This window comes from Myxocyprinus asiaticus, chromosome 43 (assembly GCF_019703515.2).
Source record: "Myxocyprinus asiaticus isolate MX2 ecotype Aquarium Trade chromosome 43, UBuf_Myxa_2, whole genome shotgun sequence".
In the NCBI taxonomy this organism is placed as follows: domain Eukaryota; kingdom Metazoa; phylum Chordata; class Actinopteri; order Cypriniformes; family Catostomidae; genus Myxocyprinus; species Myxocyprinus asiaticus.
This window is the reverse complement of record NC_059386.1, coordinates 34,215,192-34,230,170: the sequence shown is the minus strand read 5'-3', so window position 1 is coordinate 34,230,170 and position 14,979 is coordinate 34,215,192. Positions and strand designations below refer to the sequence as shown.

Below are 14,979 nucleotides of genomic sequence, written 5' to 3'. Positions count from 1 at the left end.
GACTTTACTATTATTCTTAAATGTGAAAAAATCCAAACTATGTGTGTGTGTGTGTGTGTGTGTACAGTGTATATAAAAACTTTACTTCTGCTCATTTAGGTAAATCTGGCAAAATTGTGCTGTTTGTTTTCTACTGCACTTCATACATCTTTGATGTTAGCTTCTCTAATTCTTTTTCTCTCTCTTTTAAATCTCTTCATTTCCAGAATCTTTGGAGCCCACCTACCAGCAGCTTCAGAAGATGAAACTGGACAAGAGTCCTTTTGTGGTGGTGTCTGTGATTGGCCAGGAGCTTCTGACCGCCTCCCATCACGGCGCCTCAGTGGTCGTCCTGGAAGCGGCGCTGAAGATTGGCACCTGCAGCCTCAAATTGCGCGGCTCCGTTTTCTCCGCCCTCAGCAGCGCCTACTGGTCGTTGGGCAACACGGAGAAGAGCACCGCCTACATGCAACAAGACCTGGAAGTGGCCAAAACTTTAGGTGAGTTTGGATTTGACAAAGTCTTGGACAAAAGATTGAATGTTTGAAGTCCTGCAATTATCATCACTGTTGAAGTATTTTACCCCTTGATATCTACTTATTCAGGGTTTCTTACAACACAAACAGTGATAAATGTTTTTTTTGGGGGGGGGGATTTTCTCCTGTTTTCTCCCCAATTTGGAATACCCAATTCCCAATGTGCTCTAAGTCCTCGTGGTGGCGTAGTGACTCGCCTCAATCTGGGTGGCGGAGGACGAATCTCAATTGCCTCCGCATCTGAGACCGTCAATCCACACATCTTATCACGTGGCTTGTTGAGCGCGTTACCGTGGAGACATAGCACATGTGGAGGCTTCACGCTATTATCCGCTGCATCCACGCACAACTCACCACGTGCCCCACCGAGAGCGAGAACCACATTATAGCGACCACGAGGAGGTTACCCCGTGTGACTCTACCATCCCTAGCAACCGGGCCAATTTGGTTGCTTAGGAGACCTGGCTGGAGTCACTCAGCACACTCTGGATTCAAACTCGTGACTCCAGGGGTGGTAGTCAGCATCTTTACTTCCTGAGCTACCCAGACCCCACAAACAGTGCTAATTTAGTTTTTCATGATATTTTCGACTGGCTGTTTTAGTTGGTGTACCTGTAAGACTTCACTTTGTACAGGCGTAATTTACAATGCCGTTAATTAGTTCAGGCCAATTTCCTGAAAACTAAATGCTGGCAATCATGTGTAATAGTCAACATGAAATTGCTATAGCAACCCAATTTTCTTCCGTAATGTGACATATTCATGAGAACGCAACCTGTTTTCGAGAAACTTGTGTGCTTCTATCCTTTATTTCCTGAGGAAACGGTTCTAAGAGTGTCTAAATGGCATCAGCACTTCAATGATGGACGTTCAGGTGACCTTGTTCATGAAAGGCTTTTTGTTCCTTTTCTCAAAGTTAATTATTTTGACCTTCCCAAACCCATGCTGATAAGGTCTCACAGTAATTAGTCTTCATGAGACTTTTTTAATTAAAAGTTGCTTCGCCTTTTCCCAAAATGCCACAGCGAACACTTCAGTAGTTTTTGTTGTCGGCACAGGAAAAGTGTAAATATCATGAAGTATACATCTAACATTCACTGCACTTTCAATCGATCTTAAATATTCTCCTCACGGCTCTTGAATGTCAGAGGTTTTTTTGTCTCGACTTTTAAGGTATGAAAGCCTTTTAGAGTCGAGCATTTTTCACTCTGTCTATCTGTCTCTCTCTCACATGCGATGATGACACACCTAAACTGTGAATGTTTGTGTTGGAGGTTCAGCTCCCGCATTTAACACTCACCTCAGTGCACTCTCTCTCTCTCTCTCTCTCTCTCTCTGTTTTTCTCTCTTTTTCTCTTCTGTCTCATCAGTGAGGTTGGTTACACTCAGAATGAAAGGCTGATAGGTCATCTGCAGATGTTGCAGGTGCTGGGATGCATGAGCGCGACTGGCATGATGTCATCGCTGAGTAATCTTGTAGTTTGGGCCCCTGAATGGAACTTGACCTCAGATTCGCTGCAGATTCACAAACTCCTCCAGAGTTAAAACACGAGCTTTAAAGGAATAGTTCAATCAAAAATATAAATTCTGTTATCATGTACAACTATGTTGTTACAATTATGACTTACTATCTTTACGTGAAACATAAAAGTGAACACAATTTTGTACAATATGCCAGTAAAATTGGCCATAATAATAGCCTAATAATAATAATAATAATAATAATTATTATTATTATACAATTATTATTGAATTAAATTATAATTATAATTTTCTTCTTACCAGATGAAGCTGAATTTATGTTAATGGCCACATTAACTGTGGAATATGTTGTTAATTTTGGTTTCTCCTGGTATTTCTGATATTATTATCTGCCTGAAACAAATTTTTCAATATAATTTTTAATTGATATTAATATTATTTCGTCTGTTCATGTATAACAACATTATTCTGAAGGCAGGCGGTGTCAAGCAAAATGTGAAATGTCAAGAACACATTTTACAGTGAATAATAAATACAAATTCATGCATTAAAATAAATATAATAAATCAATATAGCCTACAAACAGGTGAAAGTCCCGTAAGTCTATCAGGAATTTTTACGATAGGACACCTTTATTTAATTTAAATAATAATAATAATAAATAATAATAATAATAATAATAATAATAATAATGCAAAATTTATACAGTGCCTTTTCAGAGCTCAAGAACACTTATCATTCTCAAATTTAGCACAGTTTAAAGAAGAACAAGAAGAAAAAAGACAGAGCAAGTTTCAGTTTCTTTGTTTTACATAAGCAGGAAAACTCTGAATAGATGACTACTATACGGAGCATTTAAACCTTTATGGAGCATTTTAACTTTTTTTTGGGAATTAAATCTTAACCAGATAATTACCTTAATTGCTGATGTGGACATAAATGTGGTCAACTTTAAGAGACGGATACATGTAGACGAGCTCCGACGTGAAATCATCACTTCAGGTCAGGAATTTAACATCGGGCTCAGATTTAGACTATAAATAAATACACAGGAATCACGTGTGAATTGTGTGACACATTGACATAGACATTTCAAGAAGTGGAAAGTGTACACGATGTCGTATCTTAGTTAATATTACACTTGACAAGCTCCAGATACGCACAATTTACAGAGACCGCAAACAGAGTCGAGACTGCGCCCATCTGATCTGAAATCACAACATGTGCATTTTCATTCATACGGTTTACATTTTAGAAAAATTGGCTGCACAGATTCATAAATTCGTTGTAATTTAGAATATCTTTATTTTCCAATGTCACTTTATGCTTGTGTTTCTTGGACTATCAGTCAAACTAATATTTTTTTATATTATTCGAATAAATCCGTTATTCGTTTTGAAGTCATTATTCCTGCCTTTCCAAATAAGGTATTCAGCTTCGGGCACATCTCTAATATATATATATATACTGTATATATACACTATATGGCCAAAAGTTTGACACCCCCTTCTAATTAATGAATTTGGTTACTCCATTAAATCCAGTAGAGAAAAATCTTAATGTTTCTTTATGTAACAGCTTGGGCTTTGTGTGCTTCCAAATCTGAGGCAACTGTTTAGGGATAGCCCTTTTCTGTTCCAGCATGACAATGCCCCTGTGAACAAAGTGAGTCCATAAAGAAATGCTTTACTGTGTCTGGTGTGGAAGAAATTAACTGGCCTGCACAAAGTCCAGACCTGAACCCCACTGATCACTTTTGGGGTGAACTGGAACAGCAACTGTAAGTCAGGCCCCATCGACCAACATCAGTTCCTGACCTCACTGATAGCCTTGTGTCTGAATGAGAGCAAATCCCTGCAGCCATGTTACTACATACAATATAGTGGAAAGCCTTCCCAAAAGAGTGGAAGCTGTTATTACAGCAAAGGGGGAAATTGATGCCTAAGGTTTTGAAATCAGATGTTCATCAAGCACATATGGTGTCCACAAACATTTGGCCATATAATGTATTTTGACAAATTCAGCCTAATTTTATCATTTTTAGCAAGAAAAAAATAATTTTGTCAAATGTATTTACAAATTCAGCATCATTTTATTAGATTTAGCAATAAGAAGGCTTAATTTTGGTCAAATTTAGCAATAAAGTTAGCCTAATTTAATCAAATTTAGCCAAAAATTCTGCCTAAATTGATCAGATTTAGCAAAAATAGCTTAATTTAGTCAGATTTAGCAACAAGTTCAGCCAAATTTGATCAGATTTAGCGATAAAGTCTTAATTTTGTCAGACTGAGCAAAAATGGCTTAGTCAAATTTAGTGTTTAATTCATCCTAAATGTATCAGATTTAGCAACAAATATCTTAATTTCATCAAATTTAGCAAACATTCAGTCTGATTTGATCAAAGGCTTAATTTAGTCAGATTTAGCAAAGGTTTAATGTGGTAAACCTAATTTCTTTAGCTTTATTTTGTCAGATTTATCAACAAATTCAGCCTAATTTGAGCAAATGTAGCAAATAAACAAACAAATAAACAAAAAACTAACATCATTTTGTCAAATTGTACAATCAATTTTGTCTAATTTGATCAGATTTATCAGAAAATGCTTAATTTTGTCAGATTTAGTAAAAAGAAATTCTACCTAATTTTGTCGAATTTAGTAACAGAAACAGACAGATTTTGTCGTATTTAGCAATAAGAACGGTCTAATTTTAGGCAGCCAACATAATTAGCCAAAATTGGCATTTTATAAAGAAATTAAGTTTTCAAATGGTGTACAATTGAAGCTTTATAAATGTAATACTTTTATTAAATAGTTTGAATTTATTTTTAGATTTAAGCTTTTCATTTTATTTTATTATTTATTTATTATATATATATAAAAATATATTCACAAAAGTGAACGGAGGAGGATGTTTTCAACCTCCAAAAAGGGCAAAAAGCTTCCTAAAATAGCACTAAAGTTGTACACATGACTCGTGCACTATATTCCAAGTCGTCTGAATCCATATGATGACTTTGTGTGAGGAACAGGCTCAATTTCAAGTAATTATTTGCTGAAAATCCAAGCTATTATATGACTTGTGAAGACTTGAAATATAGCACACAATTCGTAGAGACTAGATTTATTGTTCTCTTGTGTTGCTTTTTGGGAAATGGCAGCTTGTTTGAGATGGTCAACCAAAAAAAAGTTATGACCTGCTTCAACCAGCTTGAAACTATGTAAACATGGGTGAATTTTAGAATTTAGAATTTTAAAAAGTGGTGGGGACAGTTTTTATTAGTGGGGAGAGTGGTTTGTGATGTCACAAAGTGAAGGTTATTACAACACGCACGAGCAAAATAAAAATTCCTTACACTTACCTGACGAAGCTATTTCAAAAAGTGGTGGGGACATGTCCCACCTGTACCACACGTAAATGACGTCTATGTGTGTAAAACCATCTGAAGCGGATTTTCACTTGGTCAGAACTCAAGTTTGTGAAGTTTGTGAACACATTTTTGTCCAGATGTGTTTTTGTCAGATTCAAGTGTGTATGGAAATCATCTAACCCAGCTCTGTTCTCTGTCAGGTGACCAGTCAGGTGAGTGTCGTGCTCATGGTAACCTGGGGTCAGCCTTATTCTCCAAGGGGAATTATCGTGAGGCCTTGAGCAACCACAGACACCAGCTCGTCCTGGCCATGAAACTCAAGGACAGAGAGGTAAGCAGCTATTAACTGACCCCTGTGAGTGCGTGTGTGTGTTTTCTGGAGTGTGTGTGTGGCCATATCTTCACCTCAAACAGGAATAAAGTATACCGGATTGCTTTATTAGTTTCCCAGGACTCGTCTCACAACATGACGGATGTTTTTGTCCAAACTGTAGGGCAGACTCACCACTCTCTGTCACATTTGTGGACGCTTGTGTCTTTTTTATGTCTACTTTCAGCTCTGTGTCTGTCTGTTCTGATGTACCATTGATAAAACACACTAAAATGGTGCTACTTGGGTGAATCTTACAAACATAGTTCCAGGTCACACTTGACACCAACATCAGTAGATAAAAAATAGAAATGATGCTTTGCTTAATGAAACTGAAGCTCATTTCTCAAACCATTAAGATTTTATTTTCATGATAATTAAGCAAACTTTTCTCAACAATGTCTCATTACCGTAATGCATCCGGACATTTTAATTGTGATTTTCTTTTTTTTTTTTTCCCAATTTGGAATGCCCAATTCCCAATGCGCTCTAAGTCCTTGTGGTGATGAAGTGACTCGCTTTAATCCGGGTGTCGGAGGACGAATCTCAGTTGCCTCCGCGTCTGAGACCGTCAATCCGCACATCTTATCATGTGGCTTGTTGAGCGCGTTACCGCGGAGACACAGCGCGTGTGGAGGCTTCACGCTATTCTCCGCGGCATCCACGCACAACTCACCACGTGCCCCACCAAGAGCGAGAACCACATTATAGTGAGGTTACCCCATGTGACTTTACCCTCCCTAGCAACCGGGCCAATTTGGTTGCTTAGGAGACCTGGCTGGAGTCCCTCAGCACGCCCTGGATTCTAACTTGCGACTCCAGGGGTGGTATTCAGCGTCAATACTCGCTGAGCTACCCAGACCCCCTCTTTTTTGCAATTCTGATCATTTTTTAGGGTGATTCTCATTAATTTAATACGGTCATCTTTGCAGTAAAAAAAAAAACAAAAAAAAAAATACAATTAAAGGCACAACAAATACTACCAAGATGTATAATTATTTTACTATTTAAAGGTGATGTTTGTCATTTGTTGTGCATCTAGTATTTGCATTTTCACAGAAAAATACACACTTCAGCTTTAAAGGTGCTTTTTGTAATATTTTTACTGTACTAAATCATAAAATGACCATAATATGTCATTAGAGAATTAGGAAACATGCTAAGAATGTCTGTTTATGTTTTGGCCTGTGTGATCCCGCCCACTGCCCACTCACCAATAGTATTTCAACACCGCTGGGTTGCCAGATTTGAACAAGTTTGCAGACAAACAACACTGCGTGCTGCATCCATGGAAGCCAGCAAACGAACTGGATCAGAGATAACAGATTCCACCCGACCAAAAAAGCCTCGCCATTCGTCTAAAAAGCACCATGACCAGAGGTGTAGTAAAACATGGATAAATATTGGAGATGCCTTTGGAAGATGGAGGCAGCTTAAAGCCCAGAAATGCTTTAAAACGGATGCTGAGTTGGCTAATTTGCATGTCAACATTCTGGCAACCCGCATGGGCTTCGAGTCTGGGGCGGGGCAGACAACTCTCCAATATTTTGAATTTGGACTGCAGTACCCATTTCAAACGCTTGTTGTCAATCTTACATATAGCACCTTAAAATAAAGTATCATTATTTTTCACTTTACAAACATTATTTATTTATTTATTTTTTGCATTACTGTCATGAGAATTTGGGGGCTACAATGTCTTTAATTATCATGAAAATAATGCCACAATGCAAAAATATGTGAATAGTCCTAAAAATCTTCATTTTCTTTAAGCAAAATAAGATTTTTTAAATTCTTTCTTTTGATTTTGGGGTGAAATATGACCTCAGACATGTTCTTGACAGGTTTTGTGACATTCACCCACTTTGTGAATAATTCACACACACACACACACACACACACACTGGCTGTTTTTAATGCGCTCACAGCGTCTCATGGCGTTATCAGTTTATGCAGCATCCGCTGAGCTCTCATCATTATCTGATTCATATCACTGAGTGGATGAAAAAAACGATAGACTCTGCTTTTGTGTTTGCGCATCCAGAATATGTCCGCGTGTGTGTATGCTCTGGGGTTTTCCATGTGTACATATGTGTGTGTGTATTTGTGTACAGAAATAGAAACACTGCATCAACACATCTGTTCTTTCCTCTAATCATTACTCACTGTAATCTTAAGAAAGTAGCTGTGGCCCTGACTGCATTTCTACATCTATTGAAGCCAACATGATACAGCATTCGTTTGCATTTAATTTCCTGAATGTGACAAATTTTAGAGTGAAACAGAATATTCTATAAAAACAATGTACAGTGGGCTTGATTCTATCCATTAGGCTTTGATTGGATTGTAAAAGTAGGCTGTGAAGTTATTAGTTAATGTAATTTTGCCCTGCCCACACGGCCTTGATGACATCAGCAGAAAAGGAAAGTCTTTTCAGAGGTGGAGAAAGTTACATTACATTTTCATAAAATATTACAAAAACAAACTAGGGTTTGCACAGCTACTAAATTTAACAAGTCGACTAACCACCCCGAAAAGTAGCAGAGAAGTCAGATACTCATTTACCTCATTACTTTATGCCTCAATATAACTTTAACCATTTGTGACGAGGAGGAGGGCGTGGCCAGTCCGTGAGTGTGCACGGCTGGCGCTGAGTCACCTAATCAGCCAGGAGGGGGATAAAGACGAGCCGGGGGTGCCAGTTCGAGAGAGAGACACACGCGCCCGCGCTGTGTGTGTTTATGTTTGTTTTATGTTATTTTAAGTTCAGTTACGTAATTAAAGTTATGTTGACTGTTCAGCCAGTTCCCGCCTCCTCCTTGCCCATCCTTGCCCATCCTTACGCGTTACACCAGTTAAACCATGATGCATCAATTTTTAGTTTAACCAACTTTACTGCACGTGGTATCTGTGTGGCTTCATGCAGTTGAGAAACAAAAGCATGCATATTTTTAATTGACTTATTAATAGTGCAAAAACAGTCATATCCCTATAGTTTCTTGATTGGTTTCAGGGCACGTCGCAATAATTGTAGCCTTTATGTGAAAATGAACACTAAATATCTGCAACGCTTTGTAGTGCGGTTCCTGCATACATGCTTTTAAAATGCAAAGCACTTTATTCATACTTCAGGGTAATTTAAAATATATTTGCCTATATTTTAAATTTGAGCTGTCAGAATTAACGCTTTAGCACATGATTAATTGTAAAAGTTTAATGCGTTCATTTTTCTTATTTGAGATAATACAGCATAAACCAGCATAAACGCTGGTTGGAAGGGCTGAACCTTTGCGATGTGTCCAACCGGAGTCATTACACTGACGCACACTTCACAACAGATTTTGGGCACATTTTAATTACCACAGAAGCACGTCAAGTCTTAACTTTCACCAAAATGCAGAATGAGACATTTTTGTCTGCAAGCGCTTTTCATGTGGAGTTCAAAGCACCGCTTGACGCTAACACCCTGACGTGACTCATGAACGCAGCTTCACGATTGCTTAACAAAGCGGAGAGCCACGGTCTACCGGCATATTAATATTGTGGAGGATGAGATTTTAAAAGATTTAATGCCCATTGGAATGAGTATGCCACCTATGGGGAGACTAGTTATTTCAATTAGTCAACCTCCAAATTAAACTTCAGGAAATGTTTAATGTAACTTGAATTGGTGCTATTTTAGTACATTTCTATCTTTATACTGTAAAAGGCTTTGTTTGGAAAATGTTAATAAAGCATTATATTGTTACATATTGTTTTGTTTTCTTTCCTAAGAAGGGAATAAATGCATTTTGACAGGAAAAGAAGTATATATAGTTTCAAATTTCAGCACTTTCAAAATCTACAATTAATCGTAATTAACAACTTAAAATTATGCGATTAATCACAATAAAAAATTTTAATTGACGGACACCACTAATTTGAAAATGTATTTGGGGACGCAGTTTGCAGGCCGAGGAATTTTCCGTCTGCTATAACCATACTGAACAACCGCGACTGAAATCATGTGATACATGAGTAGTTGACGCGGACCCAATTTGTCGACTAGACGAAAACTAACCGACTAAATGAGTAGTGGACCAGTTGGTGCAACCCCTAAAACGTTTTTCTTTTTCTTTAGAATAACATGCACTGATGAATTGTGCAAATAAGAGACATTTACCAAATGTGTATTTATTAAAATGCGTTATTTTATTGCCACTTGCGACGCCAAATGGAATTGTAGAAATAATGAGTGTTTGGAGTAAGAAAGCAGCCTTGCTTGAGCCGTGAAGTTGACTTGTTGGACCCTATAAATTAAGAGAGCAATGCTATAAATAAAAGCACATTCATATAGTAACCGTAATGTCGGCACACATGAGCAGTTTGTTGTAATATCTTTTAGAAGTGTTTCAGGTTGCAGTATTTCTCAGGTCTCCTGATGATAAGGAAAAAAACAGGAACTGGTTTCCCGGGAATTAAAGTTAGAACAGGTACGGTAGATGTTGAAGCTGCTATACTGCAGTATGTTGTGTGTGCGTGAGAGAAATCAGTTGTGATGGATCATCTGTTTGGGAGTGTTTGTGTATCAGTGATAAAGTGTGTGTGTGAGGTTGGTAGTGATGGATTTTGTGTAATACGCATTGGCGCAGCCCCCCACTGAAAGCGACTCCTCTGAAATCTGTTGTCTAATAGCATCATCTTGTCTGCAGCACAAGAGCTTGTTTGGTAAACACTCATGACCAATCACACTAATTACCCAAAATCCTCCCCTCCTACACAAAACCACTGTAGCTCACACAAATCTTACATCATTGTAGAGCCTCTCACACTCTCAATATCATTTTCTATCCTGTTTTTCACATTAAGACTATATATTTAAGATAAAAATATGCAAAATGATTAGTTCACCCAAAATGAAAAATTCTATCAATATTTACTCCCAAGCTCCAAAACAACAATAAAGCACCATCATTAAAGTTGTCCAGATGACCCCTGAGTAGGGTTGCAAAGGGCCGGAAAATTTCCGGTAAATTTCCAGAAACTTTCCATGGGAAGTTAAGCTGGGGAATTTTGGAAATATTGGAAAAAACTTTGGGCACTTGGCTATATGCTGCTGCATCTTTGTGGCATTCTTAACATAGGTTTTTGCACAGTATTTGCAAATGTACACAGCCTTTCCTTCTACATTGGCTGAGGTGAAATGTATCCACACATCAGATGGCGCATGTGGCATTGTTCTGTAGAATAAGATTGGAAAAAAGCTTGTAAAAAAAAACACTAATGCAATGCCATGCACAGATATATAAATAGTTAGCTAAATAATTGAAATATTCTGGAATGGTAAAAATATTTTACAATTGTTGCTGGACAAATGAACAGAAATAGCCTAGATGAATAGATGAACACTCCTCAATCAGCATGCTAAATCAAACTATAACCTATGTTCTTGTGTGATAACAAAAAACTGGCTAGCAGAAGGCTGAAGAAACAGCATCACAGTTGAGCTAGCTAGCACCATGATAGCTAGCCCCTTAAATTGTCAATGAAATGGTGTTAGCTAGCTTACATTTAGCATATCTGATTTACCTGGCTAGCTAGCTACTGTATAAACACATTTTGATATAGTATTTGCTAGTTAAACTTTAATACCATAGATCAAATATATTTACCCTAGTAATATCATCAAAACTTACTTGACTGGATGTAGTCCTTGGGCTCAAATGCAGTAGTGTGGCTTCAATAGTTCTGCTATAGTAAGTAGTGTGCTGTGTGCATGTGACTGAGGAATGTGCAACTGAAATTCAACTGAATTTGCATTAAATCTGGTTGTTTTAACCAAGATTATGCTGCAAGATGTTTTTTTTTTTTTTTTCAACTACATTTAAGTTCCCTGTTATAGGCTAACTTGCAATTTTGCAGATTTCCAGTTTATTCCCATTAATTCCCGTTAATTCCCATATATTCCCGTTAATTCCCATGGAAAGTTTCCAACTTTGCAACCCTACTCCTGAGCTATATTCCAAGTCTTCAAAAGCTATGCGAAAGCAATTGTGCGAGGAATATTGTATTTGGAGATTGACAGCCCTAATTCTCAGTATTGGAACAATATGACAGTAAGTAAATAATGACTAATAAAACCTTTTTGTTTTATATCAGTGGACAGAGAATGTTTATAAATGAGTGTTACAATCCATATCAATAAACAATTAGAAATAAAAACAGGTGAAAAGAACGGAAAGAAAGAAAAACATTCCCAAAGTATTCGATCCATTACTCTGGAATCCAAACCACTGAGCTCATGTTATTACAGATATAAATTTTTTCACACGTTGCCTCAGGAAATCTCCTCACAGTTCCCAAGAGCGCCTTGAGTCTCAAATGAAACATAAATACACATATACTGCTCCTCTCTTCTCCTCAAATCTCCTTCTTTTCTGGCTTTAAGAGGATGTGGGAGTTGCACTTTGTGTACAGTATTCACATTTGCAGTGTCTGCATTGTTCAATTAGACAGATCATGTATGATGTCAGCACTCTATTCATTCTGTAATGCATTACGATAGAACACTACAGGTTAAACAGCATGTCATGTAGTATTCCGTATACTAAATGGATCGGCATATATTAGTGAACTCAGTAGCAGTACACATTTAAGGGATAGTTGAACCAAAAATGAAAATTTTCATTATTTTCAAAAATCACAAAAGAGAAAGGAGAAATAAAGATACAGTATTTTCGGAATTACATACTACTCATGCTATTTTGCAGTATGCAGTATACATACAGTGTACTGTATGCAAATTTTCTGTGTGCGTACAATATGCAACCTAATAAATGTGACAACAATGTTGCATACTACTGTTTGAAGCATGTAATGAATATACTGCATAGTATGCAGTACGCTGTTCCATTTTGATTAGTATTTCCGAGATAACTGGACACTACTTGCTAAAGTAGAGAAATAAAGAGAAATAAATGTAGTGATGTCATGTGACAATGGCGTAGCATGCAACCATCTGAAACATTTATTGTTGCATGCTGCGTACTGTTTCACGCACTAGTTTACATTGTTGGGTAAGTTACTTAAAAATAGTGTATAATAAATACAAATGACTTATTATTTCTCTGAAATTGTAATCAGATTACTTAACTTATTACTCAATTGAAAAAGTAATCACATTACTAATTACTTTACATTTAAGTTACTTTCTAAAACTAGACTTTCTAAAACTGTGTGCATTTTCACATTTTATTTTTGAAACAGTATGCAGTATACAGTGTATACTGTGTAGTATGCAGTGCACTAACATTCCATTGCAAATGTCTTCATTCCATTTCCAGTTTTGCTCCCTCTTTGTTTCTCTTCTAAATGATATTTTGTTTCTTTCTCATACATACGTTCTGTCTCATTTCTCAGAGATGGTGATGTTTGAAGTGTTCTACAATTGTTACTCTGCAGCAGTTCTGTGAGCGTAGCGCAGACTCATGGTTTAATCTCTTTTAGGTAACATATTGTTCTTATATTCATTAGACACAGCACTTCAGAAGATGACAGCAGTCGTAATTGGTTTGGTTTCATCTTGTTAAAATGCATTCATTATGCGACGGGCTCCTGGCCTCTTTTTGAGGCAAGAATGCGAGCACAAGCGTGTCTGTAATTGTGAGCCGCAGTCACTGTCAGATGCTTAATTAAAGCCAATGTAGAGAGGACATGCTCCATTTGAAAATTTCCATCTTCCTCACAGGTAGGGATAAATAGCTATCTGTCTTGTGTCTCAACGTCCAAAATTAATACTCGCCAAATGCAAGTAAAAATTGGCTTTGGAGAATAAATAAAAATGGAATTACTTCTTCAGGAATTGCAATGTAATGCATGGTTTAAATTGCATTATAACAAAACTCCCAACTCTAACCAAAACAGAAAGTCGTAGAGACATGGGGGAGGCCTCTTTTCACTGAGACCCTTGGTGTGGGACGTTGTGTTGGGAGTTTTGCCACAGCAAGCACCACTCACATTTTCTTCAGAAAATGAACCTAGTTATTTTTGCATTTCAGTTTGGTGATGCTAGTGAAGCAGAAATTACATGCAAATGAAAAAAGAAAAAAAAAAAAAGGTTTCAATGTTTTTGAAATGTTGTATTTTTTGAAATAATGCAAAATACAGTTTCTAGGCAGGTACGAAATATATATGGCCATAAATTCACTAGCCATTGACTTACATGGCAAAAAGTGAATTTTGTGAGAAATATTGTGGTTTTATTGTTTCTTTTGCTGTTGAATTGTGATCTGGGCCAGATATTGAGCACTATAATGACTGTCGAGTGTTATTGAGAGATTAAGAAGATTCCAGGAAGATGAAGACGGATCGGGAAATTGCCGTGACCAGTTTCCTCTTCCTGTCACAGCTCAGTGTCAACCTTTGCCTGAAGCACCAGGCATTTAGATTTTATTGCACAATATAGACATCTTGAAGTCAGTGTTTACTCAGTGCGTGTGAGAGTGTGTGTGTTTTAAAGGTCATAAGTAGCTGTGATGCTGTATTTTTGCCTCAGGTGGTATTCCTCGGGTTATGGAGGAATACTCACTTCAGGTAGAAGGCAGAAAATACACACTGCTGCATCACTGATGCTTGATGCTTTTTGCCATTGTGTCTGGTTAGGACAAGCACACAGTTTTGGGTTAGTCTGTAGTAGGTATTGTAATTAGCTTTAAATAAAAGAAATAGTCTATGATAATACTAATATGTCTGCCATATATATGTGTGTGTGTGTGTATTAAACCTCTCTTTTTGCACGCATGTGATGTATATGAGTGTTCATATACTGTGTGGAGTGCAGCTCTGTAGATATGTTAAAATGATGGCCTCACCAGATGAACAAATGCGCTGTTGTCAGAGAGATGAATTGCTTTGCTGATATTGACTGTTTGTTGCTCTTTAACTGAGTCTTCTGCCTCCATAGAAGCTGCTCTCTCATCACAGATAGATGAAATTCAGAGAGGTTGTAGGCACAATAATATTGAAAAAGTATATTGTTAATATGCAGGGCCCAAAATGAACACTTGACAGGTGGCAAATGTGAGTAAAAATTGGCATTGGCATGTAAATAAAACTGGCCAGTTTGTTGGACACTTTTTTTAGGTAATGCAACATAATGCAATTTTAAATGCATTATAAGAAGAGCAGTCCTATCTATCTATCCATGTCTATCCGTTTGTCTGTCTGTCTGTCTGTCTATCTATCCGTCTGTCTGTCTGTCTGCC

General features: G+C 37.3%; 1 protein-coding gene across 2 annotated transcripts in view; it reads left to right on the top strand.

The window, feature by feature from the left end:
- The window catches only part of LOC127433692 (tetratricopeptide repeat protein 28-like), a 383,729-nt gene that overhangs the window by 253,030 nt on the left and 115,720 nt on the right, over positions 1–14,979 (top strand). For both annotated transcript variants that reach the window (XM_051685795.1, XM_051685796.1), the window contains 2 exons: positions 207–479; positions 5,568–5,698. In XM_051685795.1, the coding sequence (XP_051541755.1) occupies positions 207–479; positions 5,568–5,698 (404 nt within the window). The remainder of the gene's footprint in view (positions 1–206; positions 480–5,567; positions 5,699–14,979) is intronic.